We start from the raw sequence: 19,366 nt of genomic DNA, 5'->3' as shown, positions 1-19,366 counted from the left end.
GTAAAGAACGTTCTTTTGAAGTGGGTGATTTGGTTTTCTTGAAGTTGAGACCTCATGTACAACAATCTGTTGCGGCTAGAATTTGTCCCAAGCTGTCTCCGAGGTATTTTGGTCCGTTTAAGGTGATTGAACGTGTTGGGGCTGTTGCTTACAGGTTGGAGTTACCTCCTACATCTCGAATCCATCCTGTTTTCCATGTGTCCTTGCTTAAGAAAGTTGTTGGTGATGCTGTAGTTCATTCAACTCTTCCTGCTAGTTTGGAGGCTAGTGAAGATTCTATATGGGAACCAGAGACAGCTTTAGAACAACGGACAGTGATCCGACATGGCATATCTATTTCTCAAGTTCTTATCCATTGGAAGAACAAGCCTATTGAGGAAGCTACCTGGGAAGATCAAGACTTCATCATTGGTCAATTTCCTTCCTTCAGCCTTGAGGACAAGGCTGTTTCTCTTGGCGGCGGCAATGATAGCGCACAGACTAAAGAGAAGGGTAAACCCGTCATTTGGAGGGTTTATCAAAGGAGAAACAAAAAATTAAAATAAATAAATAAATAATATAATATTAGTGTGTTAGTTTGAATTTTAAAAAGTTAGTTATTGGTTGTGGATTGTATTTAAGTTTGATGTTTGTTATTTTTTATTTTATGTTGGAAGTTATTAGGAAGTTATTTGGCCAGAAGAAGTTATCTTCTGAGAGAGCAAACTGCTCTGATACATTTGCAGATTGTATTTTCCTTTGTAAATTAATGAAAATCGCAAGTTTACTTGCAAAAGCCTTTTCTCTATAATTCTGGTTGTTATCAGTCTTAAAATAAATATTCTCCTAGTGGCTATAAATTCCACCTTAAAAATGAATAAATCATATTATAATTCAACGACTTAAAATAAATATTATTAATAATGAGTAAAGTAAGTGTTTAATCATCTTTATTTGGTGCAATATTGCACTAACTAGAAAAACAATTGAATCACATAACATTTAAGGTTCAATTCGAAACTAAATCGGCTCAAACCAAGAAATCTCTTGGGGTTAGATCTAACTAAGGTAATACATAACCACCATTGAGGTGATTGAAGTCTAGTAGGAAATCTTTTGACATAACTGACATATTTGGTATCAAGATGTCATCATCGTCATTATTGTTTTCAATAAAATTTGTTTCAGAATAAGGTATTTCTAATTCACCAAGAAAATTCTGAGCATTGCTTCTCTCTAGCTCATCACGTTGTAACACCATCATGTTATGTGTATCTATTTTTTGAACATTTTGGGACGATCCTGCTTCTCCGACAACATGTGATTGACTCTCGTTAAGTTCAATTTTTGAATGAACGTCGAGAACTTGAGCAATGTTACTCTCCGACTGATCAAACCGCACCATCCCCACATTAGGAGAACTCAAGTTTTTGAATATTTGGGATGATCCAGCTTGTCTGACAATGGGTAATCTAACCTCTGATGAGTTGTTCCGAGAGGTCCCAATATTAGAGTTTTGTTTAACTTCTGGTTTTTGGTGATTGTGCTTTCCTCGATATGTTACAACATAAGTGTTCTCTTCGATTTTGCTTTTTTCAATTTGTTTTCTAGCTGGACAATCTTTGGAACCGCTGCATTTGTAGTAGTTCCTGAAAAATCGTAATGTAATAACTAAAATCACTTACAAACATTCATGTATCACGATTAAAAATCCTACGTGTGGGTGTGTGTATTAAGCAACAATATTATTGTTTTTAATGGTGAAATAAAAGAAAAATATGTGAAAGGTAGAGTTTTGAATTTGTGAAAACCTTGAATGTGGTGACCCTTTAACGGGTTTTTGTCCATATTTTCTCCATTGCCACTGATCTTCTGAAAGTTTATCCACCTTCACATGGCACACCGATGTCACAAGATTTTTATTTTTTCTGTAAGAAAAGAAAGGTAAGATGATTTTACTTCACAAAGAGTTAAGTAAACATGTTTGAATAATTTCGACATAATAAAATCAGCGTTTAACTAAATTATATTAAATAATAAGAATAATTCCTTTACCGTTTTCTTGATTGACGTTTTGGTTGTTGGCGATGTGTAGGAGTGATGGTATGGGTGTTGATAGTGGTTGTTGGGGTAGTGAAGGTGGTGGGAGGAGTGATGGCAGATGTGGTCATAGTAGTTCCGAGGGTGAGGATAGAGGTGGTGGGATTGAATATGGATATAAAACTATCTTTCTCAATAAACTCACTTGGTTGCATTTGATGTTGGTTGATGAGTGTGGAAAAATCAAAAGAGGTAGAATTTTCATTGGGTACATGAACACTAGTGTTATTGTTAGTGATGGTATTGGGGGTGATATGGATTGAGGTTGTGCTGGTAAAGGTGATTGGGATACTGGTGGCGGTGGGGATATGGGTTGTGGAGTTGAAACTAGCCCTCAATTTATTTAGATCTATGGAGTCATTTGGTTTAAGTGGGGTAAAAGAAATTGAACTATTTTCTTGGCTAGATGTAATATCAACAAAACAAGATGGTGTGGTGTTTATAGGGGATACACGACTATTAGTGGTTGTGGCGGTGATGGTTGCGGTTAGGTTTTGAGGTGGAGTTTCACAAAAGGTAGAAGGATTTGTAAAGGTGGTAGCTTTGCAGCTACGCACAATATAAGTGAGATCCCAATCATTATCCATTGTTTGTGTATTTGCAACTGAGCTATTTTCTTGGTTAAAAATAGAATCATCAAAGCTTAATGGTGTGATGTTTACGGGGGATACAATACTATTGGTGGTGGTGGTGATGGTGGTGGTTAGGTTTTGAGGTGGAGTTTCACAAAATGGGGGAGGATTAGCAAAGGTGTTAGATTTACAACTACGCACAATAGAAGAGAGGTCCCAATCAACATTGTCCATTGTGTGTGTTTTTGTATAGTTGATGAAAAGAGTGTCAAGAGGTTCTATTTTTGCCCGATTGAAGTAGATGGCTAGAGCGTGCAAAGAATCAAGGGAGATGGTGAAACTAAAGACAAAGAAACAATTTTAACTTTTTTGGTGAACCAAAGGAACAATGTTAAGCTATTGATGAAGACAAGCAGAGACACAAGGGTGAACGAGAGAGTCAGAGAGCATATGATTTATATGGAAGGAAAATGATTTTCTTCTTAATGAAAAATACAAAGTTGATTAATATTTCCAATTTCCAAAGATAATTGTAATTGTTCAAATTATTTACTGTTTTTGTTTTTATGAAAAATATAAATATAGTTGATTTTTCTAATTTCCAAAGACAACTGTATAGGTGATTGTTTTTTTTTTGGAAAATACAAAGGTGGTTTTTTTTGAGTTAGGATCCTCTCCATTTCCAATTCTTTCCATTTCCTCCATTATTATATAGTTTTGGGAATATAAATGCAAAAATGTGACATCAAGTGGGTCCAAATGTCATTTATACACCCCAAAATATTTAAAAACTTTGGTAATGGAAGAAATGGAAAACATAAAAAATGGAGAGGATCTCAACTCGTTTTTTTTCTCTTGCTTAAAATAAATGATTTTTTTGCTCCCTGTTTTTTCAGTTTCTTTTTCCTCATGTTTTCAAGGATTATTTTCTAGAGTTATTGTCAAAAGGTCAAAGAAAACTCACTTTTTTTTAAAAAACAAAATACATATATGGGGCAATGGCCATTTATTGCAGTTTGTCTTGAACCGTGCGTTCTACGGGGCATAATTTCCATTAGTATCACAAAAAACTATACTTTTTTTTTTTTGCTTATCAAAAAAAAAAAACAAAAAACTTATACTTTTTGTTTCATTTCAAAAGATCAGTTTCATAATTTAATGAATAGATTAAATAAGATTTATGGTAACCCTAAGAGTATCTCCAATGAAAATATTTAAATGAGTTTAATAGGCTAAGGGTGAAGAAAGCAAAAATATGAAACCTTTTTTTTTTTTTTTTATGGAAAATATAATGGTCATTGGTTTTTCTAATTTCCAAAGACAATTGTGATTTTTATTTTTTTGAAAAACAAAAAAGGTGATTTTGTTTTTTGCCTAAAAATGAATTTTCCTCCCAATTTTCAATTTCTTTTTCCTCGTGTTTTCAAGGATTATTTTTCAGGAATTCTTGTCGAAAGGTCAAAGAAAACTCACTTTTTTTTCCAAACAAAATAGAGATATGGGTCAATGACCATTTACTGCAGTTTGTCTTGAATCATGCATTCTAGGTGCATAATTTCCATTTGTGTCACAAACATTTATTTTTTGTTTCATAATTTAAATGCACAAATTTAATGAAGTTTGTAGTAACTCTAAGAGCATTTCCAATATTAAGAAAATTTAAGTGGTGAATGACGCTGAACTTGGCAGGGAGGATCACGGGTCGATCCCCGCAACTGCGATCGGGAGGGTGTTGAAATCATTTGATGTCAGAACTTACCTCCGAACCAGATTAAACTGGTGGTGCAAGCATTATTGCCTAAAATAAATGCTTTTATTTTTCTCCCGATTTTTCGGTTTCTTTCCTCGTGTTTTCAAGGATTATTTTCAAGAATTCTTGTCGAAAAGTCAAAGCAAATTCACTTCTTTTTTCAAACAAAATAGAGATATGGGTTAATGACCATTTCCTGCAGCTTGTCTTGAATCATGCGTTCTATGGGGTATAATTTGCATTTGTGTCACAAAACTATATTTTTTGGAAATGGGTTTCCTATAGTCACTATTCGATTGTAGGTTAACTAGTATACGTACCCGTGCAATGCACGGGGCGACTATAGCTGGTATGATTGAATAATGACATAGCTTATTTAATATAATATTTAGACCTATGTTAAATACCCTAACAAAATCAATAAATATAATTGTTTATATATTTTAAACTTTAACTAAAAACCAAAAAACAACATTAAACCAATACATAGCATTGTTTAAATCAAAGGTTTAACTTAATAACATAATCAACTACAACACATTAGCCATGATAAGTTTATTTGACATAATACAATTACTGTTGTTGATCCATGACAACAACATTCAAGACTTGAGGTGGATCCTCTAAAGTGAAGCGACATCTTGAGCCAGGTTGTATGTTAGCAACATTTAGAAATGTATTAAAACCTACAGATATGTACCTCTCATGTTGATTTCTTGCGGCCATTCGAATTTCACAATCAACGGAAATATTTGTGTTCTGAAGAACCATACTAATGCGTCGTTGTTGCGGTGTTAAGAAAGCCTTACTTATTATTGTAGGAAAATGCTGAATAGTGGAAACATACAAAATCAAAATACAATTTTACAAAGCTAAGCAATTATAACTTATATCAAGAATATTAAAACACAAATACTATATTCTTACCAAGAATGCTCTTTGATCTACATGCTGTTGACTGATGTTTATTTCCCAATACCTTTCGAGTTCAATACCGTCATCTTGAATCAAATTCATCTGGTATACATATCGGAAACATATGATTATTATATGATATTCATAAAAGAAATTGAAAGTGAATATAAATGTTGTATTAAGAAGTGACTATTATTGCAGCTCTGCTACAATGTTGAATCCAATTGACTCACAAAATCTGATAATCATTCTAAAAGAAATTGTTGTATTAAGAAGTTTTTATTTCTAACCGAAAATTAATGTACTTAGATTGCAAAGAACATCCCAATATCATATAATCCATGCTAAAGTTCACTCACAATTCTAGCTTCATTTATTTTTATGTGTTTTTGTAGATCTGAAAACACATCCAAAACAGAACCTATGTCTACCAAGATGAATCCAAAACAGCAATATATAAACAATTACTTTGTTCTAAATATTATTTTCACAACAATAGTATAATGATGCTATTTAACATCATAAATTCTAGCTTCATTTATTTTTATGTGTTTTTGTAGATCTGAAAACACATCCAAAAAGTATTAAGCATCATAATACCTCTTCCAATTCATTGACGCAATCTGCTAATGAATTCACATTATAAAATAAATAACTAAAAAATGCAAAATGATAGTGAGTGTATTATGTATATCAGCAAGCAATAACACAACATTGAGCTTCATATTTTAATTAATGTTGCAATGTTTCTATGCAAATAGCTTTGATATATATTATAGAAGTTGTGTTATAAAAAGATTAGAATTTGAAGTTCATCATGGGTTTAAGAAGAGCTTCGAAATATAGAAAACATAAGTCACTTACCTTGTCTCAATTCTGCTGCTGGTTGAACTCCCAATATGGCTGACTGCTCCAATTGCTCCTTGTTGCTCCTGTCAACCCTAGCTGCAACTTCACAATCCAAAAATAGCCAAGGAAATTTTGGGTATGGACTCCCTTATTTGGGTCAATTTGGATTGGGCCTATTATTTGTTAGTGGCCCAAAATAAATAGCAGTGGCAAAGGTTGTCATATAAAGTAATTATTGGTACAACAAATACAATAATAATAATAATAATAATAATAATAATAATAATAATAATAATAATAATAATAAGATATCAATGTAAATTAAGCTCTTAATTGTTTGCATCAAAATAAGGCAATCATCCTTAAACATATGCTAAGTCAAAGTAAAACAATTAATCTACTTAAACACATATTAATCCTTACAAATGAAGACTTTAAGTGCAAAACATGTTGAGAATAAAAATCCTGATATTTGTCCCAAAAGTTGCAATAAATAAATTAGACACATGACATTACATTGACCATAAGAGATGGACACTTCCTCATGAGAGAGTCAAAATATAAGTCATTAATTATGTTATAAACCTGCAAGTACATATGGAAATATGTTAGAATAAATATAAATGAATATAAAAAATCATTTATTGGTATGATATGAAAATTAAATTATCATGTAATTACCTTTTGTTGGTTCCATCAACTAACTATGTTATGCAAGGATTCAAAAATCTCAGGAAATACCACATTTAGAGTGGTGGTGCAAGGCTTTCCATCTTCATCTAAAATAAGCATCTTCAATCCTTTCTTGGTTGTAACTCTAGAAATGGCTACATAGAGCTGACCATGTGTAAAAACCGGCCGAGGTAAATAAAGTCCGACCTTTGACATAGACTGTCCTTGGCTTTTGTTGATTGACATTGCAAAACACAAGCTTATAGGAAATTGACGGCGGCCAAACTTGAAAGGCAGACCTGAATCAGTAGGTATCAAGTCCATTCTTGGAAGAAAAACAGTTTCACCGGCATGTTTTCCATTGATAAACGTTGCTTTTATAATATTCTTCCCCAAATCCCTAACTTGTAGTCTAGTACCATTACAAAGTCCGCCAGCTTGATCAATATTTCGCAACAACATAATAGGAACACCAACTTTTAGTGTCAAGCGATGATTAGGTATCCCGGAACATTTAATGTCATTCAAAAATTCTGATGTAAACCAATCGCTTTGAACTTCATAATCTTCATCAGATTTGCACGGTGTATCACAACTAAAATAGGTTTTTTCTTCACCGGGAATCAGAGACAACACATAATCATTTACATCTTCAACAACTTCTAAAGTCGGAGCAAGTATTGCTTGATCTTCAAAATAAGCTGGTTGCCCATAATTGGTTACAACATCTGGATAAACAAAATTAACCAAAGAAAGCAACGGGTCATCGACTTCTAAATTACACAAATCTTCGGGAATTTGAATTTGGGCCTCTCCATTTTCATCTGAATCTATGAGTCCATCTCCAATTTTCAAAATCCAATCAGCAAATTCTTTAAGCTCAGATTGTGACTTGTCCGCGGAATCACCTTTCAGCCTCATATTTTTTGTCAACTCTAAAACATTGCAATGCTTCCATAATTTTGATGAGCACAATGTTTTATTCACAACATCTCCTCTTGTACCTCTCCTAATTACAGGCAAGATTTGTCTAAAGTCTCCACCTAAAACAACAACCTTTCCACCGAATGGCTTAGTGTTCAAGTCCTTATCTACCTTCGACATCAAATCCCTCATTGTACGATCAAATGCTTCAAAACAATATCGATTCATCATGGGAGCTTCGTCCCATATGATTAGACTTGCTGCTCTCAACAAATTGGCTCTATGACAATCTTGTTTAACATTGCAAGTAGATTTATCATTTATTTCTAATGGGATACAAAAAGTTGAATGAGCGGTTTTTCCATTAGGAAGCAACAGTGAAGCAATTCCGCTGGAAGCAACATTAAGCACAATTTTACCTTGAGATCTTAAGGCAGCTGATAGTGTCCTCCATAAGAAAGTCTTCCCGGTACCTCCATATCCGTACAAAAAGTAAAACTCACCGGTTTCAGACAAAACAGAAGTCATGATCTTTTGATAGACAGAAAGTTGCTCTTCAGTTAATTGCTCAACTAAACTTGCATGCAGAACACCTAATTCATCTCTATTGTAGCTCAGTTCCTCTGCTATGAGTCTATTTTCAAAATTATTGACATCTCCATCTACTGGTACAGGCATGGTCTTGTAATCACTTAATGTTCTTCCATTTAAAAGCAACAATTTTTGAATCTCAATGAGACAGAGATTTTGCAACTCTTCATCACTTAATTGCAATTCTACAACAAAATATAAATTTTATAAGACGTAAATTAAATTGATAGAAAATATCATAAACAGGGTAATACAGATAATAAACAAATTAATACCTGGAAGATTTAGTTCTCTTCTTTTACTGTAAAGTATACCATCGGCTAATAAATGCCAAGTAGAGAGCCAAACATCGTATGGATTACTCATTGTATTCATGTTCAATAATCTAACAAACAACCTTCTCATCTGACCACCTATAGCTGTTTCGTAAGCTTCGATAAGTCCATCTTTGAATTCCTGATCATCTTTTAAAAGGCCCAGTTCACTGCATGCCTCTTGAAATGTTTTGCATAATTTTCCGTTCACCGTTTTGATACTTTCATAACTTGTGCAACCCCTGACTTTTGTCAACAAAACTCTCAAGTAATACAGTTCACCCGCTCCAACAGGCACATATGAAAGTCTTCCGATGCTAAAACCCTTCTTCCTTGGTTCCCAACGGTGATCTCTAGGATGAAAAACAAACTTTGAAGGAAATTCTGCATAAGTCAGATCACGGCCTTCCTCATACTGAGTATTTGCATTAAACCAAGCAAGAAACATTGTGTCGATCATTTCATGGTAACTCACGACATTATGAAGTTTACTGTTATCATCAAACTTGACACATTGTTGATTTTCTAAATGAATAGACAATCTAATAACAGCTGGAAATTTTTGATGAATGTCAAATTTAAATAGTCTCCAAACAGCTTCAGACGGAGATAAATATCGACACTCATAATATTTTTTTATTTCATCAACACATTCAGTGTTCTTTGCAACCCTTTTGCCATTTGAAATCTCAATATTTGACCGGTCATGACCTTTATTAACATATTTAAATAAGTACTTGATGGCATTGGACTTATTGCAAGCTTCAACATTAATATGAGCCTGATACTTCATCAAAAGAAATGGATTGTAGGGAACAACAAAGCCATTGTCCAGCTTCACTCCACTCTTTTCTACAACTACTCCGGTATCACGTCTCCTGTACGACGGATATCCATCCTCATCAATACTTGTGGATGATTTATATTTCTTTGGAAAGAATTTTGAGCATTGAAGCGTGCCATTCATGCAAGGAGAACTGAGATTAGATTTGCCACATGGACCATGAATCATATATGAAGTAACCACAGCATGGAGTTTTGGATATAATTTAGGATGAGGAATTTCAGCAGAGATTAACTTGTCAATATCAGCACCAGAAGTTATCTTATGTTCACCATCTAACCACAATAACATATGTGCATGTGGTAGTCCTCTCTTTTGGAACTCAACGGTATACATGCCTATCATAATACATAATAACAATAAGATCTTAAAAATCAATCATTATGAAAATGAAACAACGTAATCTAACAACGATCGTATATAAATGTTTTTAATTAAACTTCCAGAATATTTACCTCCTATGACCTTGCCGAATATCTGATTTTTTTTGAAGTCAATCAACATTTGATCTAACTTCATCTTGAACACTCTACAGACGATATCAGGTCGATCAGATGGTTGAAAACCTTTAGGACGAATGAAGTCGCGTATTTCTGGCCAATTTGCATTACATGTAACTGTGATGAATAGATCAGGATAACCAAACCTCTTACAAATTCCCATAGCATCTTGACAATTATTGAACATATATCTTGGACCTCCGGTGAAAGAATCAGGAATAATAACACGCTTCCCTACTAAAGACGCATCTACATCACCTCTATCAACAGCTTCTTGTAGACCACTAAGAACATCATTACGGATTTTGGATTGGTTTTCTCTTATGAATGACAGGCGTTGGGCTTCTAACATGGTGTAACAATCAACAACAAACTGTTGAAACAACCTTTTACCATAAAGAATGTTGCCAAATTCAACTTTTCTATCTTGAAGTCGAAAAGCAATAAATTCTCTAATTGAAACTCTCTCTCTCTTTTTTTCCTTTGATACTTCTTCTGTAAAAAAACGTGGAATATCTGGTTCCCAACCATTTTCACCACGTGGAAAGAGTAAAGGATATTGAAGAGGCAAGAACAACACATGAGTTTCATGAATCCTTGTCAATCCATATTTCCTTTCATTGACAATTACATCTCTTCCAATATCAGAATCATCAAAATCTCCTACAATCAAACCTGCCACCTCATCAGCCGTAGGAATATTATGCATTCTTGAATCTTTTTCACGGTTTCGATATAATCTTAGAGATAGTTGACATTCACTGCCATTTTGTAGTGCATCTCTGACTCTCCTATAAGCTTGGGCAAGACCATTGTAATTATCTACCATATGCTGAAGGTCTTTAACTAAAGTGCGATCAATGGGATCTTTTTGTTTCTTATCAGACCTAATTTTTTTTTCATAATGTGCTTATATTAGTATGATACATATACGTTTGCGACTGCAAATTTGTAAAGAATCAAAGTGGACAACATTATAAAAAATTATAAAGAATTACCTAAAACATGCAGCTCTGTTATTTACTTCGTTCTCCGTATCATACACATACAACTGTGCAAACTTCGGAGTCATTCCTACCTCAGGTAACAGAGAACCAATTCTATGGTAATTTTGACCACCTAATATAAATTGCGGAGGTCCTAAGCCATCGTTGATTTTATCATTTATTTGACCACCCATGGAAGTAAATGCAAACATGCTATTGTAAGCTCTAATGTTATCCTTAAAATGTCTGCTCCTACGATCTTGACCACTAATTAAATCCATCAATAGTTTCGGAGGTTTCTTTAAAAGAGGCAACTTAACTTCTCCTTTTTGGCAACACATGGAAAATTCAATTTGAAGACCATTTCTTGTTTTTTCTGATCTTTCCTCATACCACATTTCAGCAAAGCACTTTGTGCATGTAAATTCAGGAAGTCCAAAATTAAGGATAGCTACATGTTTTTAAGAAAGACATTTATATTAGTATAGTTTCTCATATTGTAACGTTTTATAAAAATACTTAAAGGAGGTTAAATACATACGCTCGATTTCAGAAGCTGCATAGCAAGTTGATTTGAAATGATCAACATTATTATCCACGTCAACAGAAGAACCTGCTTTGGAAGTTAAGATAATGTCAGTTTATAATAGCATTGACTAAAATTTTAATCTTGTATAAACAAATAAAAATGTTTTAAAATTACATACCTTGTGTGTCATCCTCAAAATCCAATCTTTGAACACCGATATATTTAGAGTGTAGTGGAAATTTCCTGGAGTATTTTCCATCCGAACTTTTGAAAGTTGGATTGATAACCTCAGAGTAAGCTGAATTGTTCACTTTATTATTAGAAGCCGAAGTGGATCCTGACACAATAACTATTTTATTAGGAATAACAAACATAGTTATGTTTAGAACATATAAATAAATCTAGTTTTGTATTCTAACCTTTTTGATATTGACTTGGTTGTCTTGATTTTGAGGTAATGACTGAATCCTCGGTGAGAGAATTAAAGAAACATGACGTAGGAGAAAAGTACTTAGGATTTGGAGTTCGGATTCTTTTAGATGGTATGGTTGAATTCACGTTTTGAGATGAATTTGTTGTGAGAATAGAACCTGTTTATTCAATCAATCACAACTAAAATAATAAATATACTTCACCTTATGTATTGGTTTTATTTTTCATCAAATTATTATAAAGGACATATATATATATATATATATATATATATATATATATATATATATACAAACATCAAACATATATATTAGAAAAACTTCAATACATACCTGGATTCAAAGGTGATAGAGGAATCCTATCTGCTTTCCTCTTAGCAATTGGAGTGTTGCAAACAATATTGTAGTTGGGACTTATGTCCATTGGTTGAACATTCTCTATATTTGAATATTTTAGTTAAACAACTATTAAATAAATTTAATATTAAATAGAAGGTTTGATTGAAAGGTATACATACCTAAATTTGAATAAGATCTTTCCATTGAATCTTGTGTTATTGAGCTCATTCCATCAAACCTTGAATTCTTTCTTTGGGTTGCATCCATTGGTCTAACATTTTCTATTCAAAAAAACAAATGTGTATCATTCAATAACTTGATGAATAATGAAACCATTTGTATCTTTTTTGTTGAAATTATGAAATAAGAAATATGGTAGTATATAAATACATAAACCTGAAGATGAGACATTGTTATTCTTTGCTTGCTTCTTTAGTTGTTGCTTTCTACTGAATCTTGCTAGTTTAGCTTGAGAAAACTCCATAGTTTTCCCAACAATGGGTGGTTCCTTTTAGTTTTTTGTTAACAATTCATAGTGTAATGAAAAGATAACTTTTGTTTGCATCATAGAACCAACGAAAAAATATTTTTTTATGACTACTTTGAGACAAATAAAAGGAACAAATGTTGGTCAACTTATTTGTGTCATAAACTTTGTTTGTATGTGATTTGTTTGAAAGTGATTTGTCAATGAATAAAACAAATGTTATCAATGTGTTAAAGTAATATACTAACATTAGCATGTGTTTCCATGGTATTGTCTCTATCAAAGTAAAATATTTGAGAGACCAAATTAGAGTTGTCATTTTCAATGCTAATATTACACCTAAAAGGTAATAAATTGAAAAGATTATTTATTAGACTATCATAGATATTGATTGTATCAAAATGTAATATGAAAAGGAATTTTTCATATAGGATATTTGACCTATATGAATCTGTAAATTTACATTACATAAAATATATGCATATCATGCACTCATATATAACTGTCATTTGTATATATAGTGAAATCATGATATTGCATTATCATCTAAATGTTACAAAATAAAATTGAAGTTTTGGCTTTGGCTTTGGCTTGGTAGACATAGAGCTATTTTGCTTTCGATTTTTAAGTTGAAACTTGCTAAAATCTATAATACCAACATTAATATAAATACAAATTCCATAACATACATTGATGCATACCACAAAATTAGAAGGCTAATAACATACAACAAAGGTTCAGTAATGAAAATGAAACCAAAATGAGACAAACAAAACAACTTGGTCATCAATATTACAACAATGGTATTAACTACCACATTTTAATAATATTGGAATTAGATAATATGAATATAAATTATGCATTACAAAGGTTAAACTTCGCGCTTGATGACCGTAGCCTCAATGAAGTCAGGTGGAACTGAGACAGTGAAACAAAGTGTGTCTCCAATACCGAGCTCTGCGTCTTGTACAAAATCATAGAATTCTTGTTCGATGTAAGTCCGCCTCATATAATCGCGATTATATGACAATAAATTACAATGATAAATCAGATCTTTATCTTGATTGACCAAAGTAATTTCTTGTTGATCTTCACGCAAACAATTCTTTACAATATGTCTTGGGATATGCTATCAATATAGATAAGTAATAAAGTAAGTAATATGAATGTAATTAGTGCTAATTATAAAGTATGAAGGATGTAGTAAATACCAATACTTTTTTGCCACTCCAAATAGCTCTTGAAACTACTATCTGCCAGCTCTGTATCCTTTCACTACATTCAACTTGCAGATCTGGACTGTAAACCATCTCATCAGCATGGATTGCATCAATTTGGTCTTCAATATTGTCAGAATGAGCATCCATTTCATCTTGCCTAATATATATAAATAAAGAAAATGACTTGCTTGAAAAAAAAGTGTTGTATATTATCATAAAACCATAAAATATAATAAATTTGTAAATACAATAGTTTTCTATTCAGTGGTGTGGGGACATAGTATAAATTATGTTTATGCACTTTGAAACATGTAGGGTATGATTTTGTTTGCTAGTTGAGTTGCACATGCATGTGTTTATTTACTTTTATCTCTTTCCATTTTACAAAACACATAGCAAAAAATAGTCCAAGTTATAGTACATGACATGAAACTTACCCATTATTTGGTTCCAAAATTTCTGGAAATAAAATCCAAGGAGGGAGGCTCATCTTTGAGACAAATGGAGGGGCGGCTGCTGTGAAGATAGAAGAGATTGTGTGAAACTTAATAACATAACCCTAATTTTACCTTATATATCTATAAATATGTGGGCCACAACCCTATGTTTTTGTCTCAACATGTTAAAAAGATATATGATTGTTTAAGTGTAGGCCCAACATGGATTTATAATATAACTCATATTGTGAGTTTAGTCTTGGGCTTGCAGCCCAAAATAAACATTAAGTAATATGTAAAAAAATAGTAAAATGTAAATTACCTTTTCAATGTTCTTCCAATTAGCTTTTAAAACTATTGTTTTGCTCCTCCAAATAACTCTTATACTCCATTGATATATACTTTCGCTGGATATATTTTTTGGTCCTGCAGCAATGTGAAGAGTTTAACCTTTATCAACTGCATGTAATATAATAAGTCAAGCTTAAAATTATGTTATACAAAACATGAAGATATTTGCATAAAAAATAAATTACATATAGTGGATTGGACAATTAAATAATATTACCTCATGTCTGTTATAAAGCTCAAAATTTATGGTGCATGTTTACACCTAAGAAGTTATGGTTCATAACATGAACACACATTCATAAGATATGAAACAACAAAACATTCAATATACTAATGTATGTAGGAAAATAATATGCATAAAACATAAATAAGTACGTGTCATCATCATATTACAGACCAAGTTGTTCAACATAAAACACCGATTGATATAGTCTAGATCCATCTATAGAGATCTCAAAACAAAAAAAAAAGATGTTCAACATTCATACATAAAGAAACAACATTAACATTTGCTTGTAATCACGATGATAATTCTAATCCTTCCACACGGTAAGAACCGTAGGAGGATTGTCGAGTAGGAACGACAACTTGTCTTCTTCTTTTAGGTTCATCCTCTTGACAAAACCGTACCATGCACCTCCAAGTTGAAATTGAGGAATCTTGGTATTGGCCTTTGCAACAGTGCATGTGACTGTGTAATTTGTGTCACGATTAATAACTTTCAGCTCATGATCTAATGAGAATGGATAGTCGTTGCACACATAGCTTGGAAAGTGCTGAAAAAGTAACATATGTAAATGTTTCTGTAAAATTTTTATTAGCTTTCTCTTCAAACAAAGACTTTTAAAAACTAAAATGGATAGCTACCAAGCCAATGTAAATTTAAATTCATAATATGACAATGTAAATAATAATACATCTATTTATTGGACAAATTGTATAAATAGAATAATGATTAACCATGTAAGACGATATTATAAAATTTCTAAGACAAACTTACCAAAACAGACTTGCCTTTTGCAAAGGCATCACTAATCACTCTAGTCCATCGATAATCTTCACCTTCGTTGACAACTTGTTGTTGCACTCGTTCGTCACTATTCACATATTTTCCTTCATCTTTGTTTTCCAACGGTTCAAGTGATCTCGCAAATGAGACAATTTCTTCAAGCTTCCTGTCAATGCTTCCATCTGATTCACTACTATTATCATCCGAAGGGATTTTGATTGGTATGTCCGTAGAAGAAGGGTTTTCCTTAGTGGTTTGAAGCTCATACATGCGGAAATTGTTTCCGTCATGTTCATACTGAAGACATACTTCAGTTGGTACCATAAACTCATTCACAATGGCTACTGCTATACCACATCTTATAAAATAAGTCCCATTGTTCTTGCTAAACAGAATAAGAGTCCTTACATCATTTTTGTTAATAATATATCCATGTCTTTTGAAATTAATTTTGTGACCCCAATTGGTAAGAAACTCTGGACAGATTTTTATCTCTTCCTATCATATAAAAAAGAGATTAATAACATGAAATATAACCAACATAAAACATATTGCAAAAACTAAAACTACCTTATCACGGTATATCATGGTTGTGAACCAATCCTTTGCGCCAACTAAGTATGGTTCGACATTCCTTATATAGACAAATTAACTCACATTTAGTTAGAGAAAAATTTCACAAAAATACATTGACTTTGAACAATTATTGTTTCCTTTAGATTTAACTTTTTTTAACTACAATGAGTTTTAAAATGCAAACAAATTAAATAATAATTTGCAACATTATCCCAAACATTTAAGGACTCAGTGGTCCCCAAAATACAATTTAATTCGAAAAATTAACACTTGCAAAACATGCATCCTATAAATAAAAATCATTAATTTGAGAAACATGAAATTTTTGGGTAGATCTGATATTTTTTCATGTGTATGTGTAGATACATTCCAACACAATATGTGTACTTGTAGATCTGACAACAGTTCATTGGTAATGTTTTTTAACAAAGATGGAAGCTTGCAATCTAGTTGAAAATAGGAAAAAAGTTGAAAAAGTGGAAGAATTCATACCTGTTTCTAGATGAAGCCATGATTTTTGTCTCTTGTGGTCCCTCCTTGTCGCAAATGTGGATAGTGTAGGATGTTGGTTTTTTAAGTAACTCCTTATGAGGTCTTTGTCATGGACTATTATGTCCTTATGTTAGGCAGTTTTGATAGCAAAAAGTGCATGTGTTACATTGATGTTTTATGATATAAGTGATTCATTAAGTGGGCTACACCCCTTTTGATCCTATGTGTACTATATATATATATATATATATATATATATATATATATATATATATATATATATATATATATATATATATATATATATATATATATGATTTAAAGTCATATAATTCTATCCTAAATTATTTTGTCCTAAGTTATATAAAAATTATTTTTACCTTTTTACAGAATATTAAGTTTGAATATATACATTTTTCTTGAAGTTTAACATGTACATTTGAAGAACATAAAGAAATTGCTTTTTATCGCGAAAGATTGTATCGCGAATCATCACGACGGCAACGTAGCACATTTTAAGAGTAATTATTTTAGTCAACACTAATTGCACATGTGTGGTTAGTGAGTGTTTTTTCAAAGTAGCTAGCCATTCGTGATAAATTCGCTAGAAATTTTTTCGCTATATATATAGCACTGTTACTTTATTAAATAATTAGTATTGTAAAAAAACATGTATCGGAAAACATTTATGCATACCATCAATCCATATATAATTAAAATTTATATATAGATAATGTATGGTAGTGCAATGAAATTTTTATAATTTTTATCACGAAGAATCACACAACTATTAATTGAAACACAAAAAACTAAATTCGGTAATAATATAAGTTCCATCGAAATTACTAATTGTGAATTAGTTACAACCCAACTAAAGACGATAAACTAAATAAAAGTTGTTCAACCAAATAACAAAACCACAAGTCATTATAAACTTCAAACTTAAGTTAATACATCATTATCAATTAAACTGCTTCCAACATATTCCTCATCAATAAAAAAGCTACCAGCATATCCTTCATCGACGCCTTCTCCTATTGCGTATGACCTCAACATTCATGAATCGGGCATCTTCATCAAGTTCACAACGCAATGTATCACCAACCCTCAAGTCTTTGTCAAACTTAAAGTCATACCAGCCATCGCCTAGGTATTTTTCGTGAGTGTATCGGCCTGAAGTGATTATGGTACATGGATAAACTCGTCCTGTGGCAAGATCCCTCAACCTAATCATAGTCTGCTTATCCCAAAGAACATACTTTGACGTCTTGTTGGGAAAATGCTACGTAATTAAAAGTGTACAATAAATCAGTACAGATATACAAATGAAAAATAAGAAACAAAAATGTGAATAGAATGCACTTACAAAAACTTGATTTGTTCGAACAGCTGACTCAGACATCTTCACATCAAACATGTAATAAGAAGAAGGGTCTACAGGGTCTTCCACCTCAGGTTGATTAATAACATCACCATGCTCCTCATGAATCATGTCTTCATCGGATGATATCACAATAGGATCGTAATTGGTAGGAGTAGGAGTCATATTTTCTCCATAGGCAGGGTACATTGAAAATCTGTTTACATCTCCTTCCAAATAAAGGACAATGATCATCGGTTTCATAATGCCATTATTCATGGCAACTCTCCTTCCTGAAGAAAGAAACCATAATCCGTCCTTTGGCTTGAACTTTACAGCGGTAGATTTGTTTGTTGCGGCATTAATGATGCAACCACTTTCTTCAAAATCAAGCTCTTTGTACCAGTGATTCAAAAATTCAGGACATACCTTGATTGCATTCTGATTGGTAATTCATATAAAAAAAAAAAAACAAACTTAGTATTGTATTCTAATTAGTCGCAATTTTCAAATTACGTTAATTATCGGCATCATAAAAATATAAAATACCTTATCAGGGTAAATGGTAGTTTTGAAGTGCCTAGATGCTTTAACAGGGACTTCAGGTACATTCCTTATATTATAAAAAACACATAATTTATTAAATGAACTATTTTATATAAATATTTACTCTAACCTATACTAAAATGAAATGCGGCAGAATTTATAACAATATAAATTTGAAGTTGTATAGACATACACTTTAGCCGAAGGAGGAGTGGGTGGCACCGAAGCAATAGATTTTCCCTTAGCACGAACTTCAGGTACATTCCTTATATTATAAAAAACACACAATTTATTAAATCAACTATTTTATATAAATATTTACTCTAACCTATACTAAAATGAAATGCGGCAGAATTTATAACAACATAAATTTAAAGTTGTATAGACATACACTTTAGCCGAAGGAGGAGTGGGTGGCACTGAAGCAATAGATTTTGCCTTATCAAGCCAGATTTTAAAATTGTTTTCTTCTTTATAGAAAAGTATAACATCAGTTGGTTTGACGAAACCATTAACCCTTGCTACATTGATCCCAGAATGAATAAACCATCTACCGTCACTCCACTTAAAAACAAAACTGGTCGCTTGTTTCT

The 19,366-nt window shown here is 32.2% G+C and overlaps 2 protein-coding genes, 1 long non-coding RNA gene and 1 pseudogene across 3 annotated transcripts; all 4 read right to left on the bottom strand.

Moving 5' to 3' along the window:
• Positions 1 to 1,042: 1,042 nt before the first annotated feature.
• On the bottom strand, positions 1,043 to 2,885 carry LOC123896298 (probable WRKY transcription factor 14). Its single transcript, XM_045946708.1, has 3 exons — positions 2,035 to 2,885; positions 1,791 to 1,907; positions 1,043 to 1,628 (listed from the first exon to the last, which is right to left on the bottom strand). Exons 1-3 carry the CDS (start codon positions 2,883 to 2,885, stop codon positions 1,043 to 1,045), a joined length of 1,554 nt encoding a protein of 517 aa, XP_045802664.1.
• A 2,052-nt stretch (positions 2,886 to 4,937) lies between these two features.
• On the bottom strand, positions 4,938 to 6,261 carry LOC123899722. The gene is made up of 3 exons (XR_006805722.1): positions 6,181 to 6,261; positions 5,329 to 5,418; positions 4,938 to 5,229 (listed from the first exon to the last, which is right to left on the bottom strand). It is a non-coding gene; the product is annotated as an uncharacterized LOC123899722 (long non-coding RNA).
• Positions 6,262 to 6,663: 402 nt separating this feature from the next.
• LOC123896296 lies at positions 6,664 to 12,779 on the bottom strand (annotated as a pseudogene).
• Positions 12,780 to 13,653: 874 nt separating this feature from the next.
• LOC123896295 lies at positions 13,654 to 14,092 on the bottom strand. Its single transcript, XM_045946707.1, has 2 exons — positions 13,994 to 14,092; positions 13,654 to 13,911 (listed from the first exon to the last, which is right to left on the bottom strand). Exons 1-2 carry the CDS (start codon positions 14,090 to 14,092, stop codon positions 13,654 to 13,656), a joined length of 357 nt encoding a protein of 118 aa, XP_045802663.1.
• Between the last annotated feature and the right edge of the window lie 5,274 nt (positions 14,093 to 19,366).

This window comes from Trifolium pratense, linkage group LG7, assembly GCF_020283565.1.
Source record: "Trifolium pratense cultivar HEN17-A07 linkage group LG7, ARS_RC_1.1, whole genome shotgun sequence".
NCBI classification, from domain to species: Eukaryota; Viridiplantae; Streptophyta; class Magnoliopsida; order Fabales; family Fabaceae; genus Trifolium; species Trifolium pratense.
This window is presented reverse-complemented; position numbering and strand designations above follow the sequence as displayed.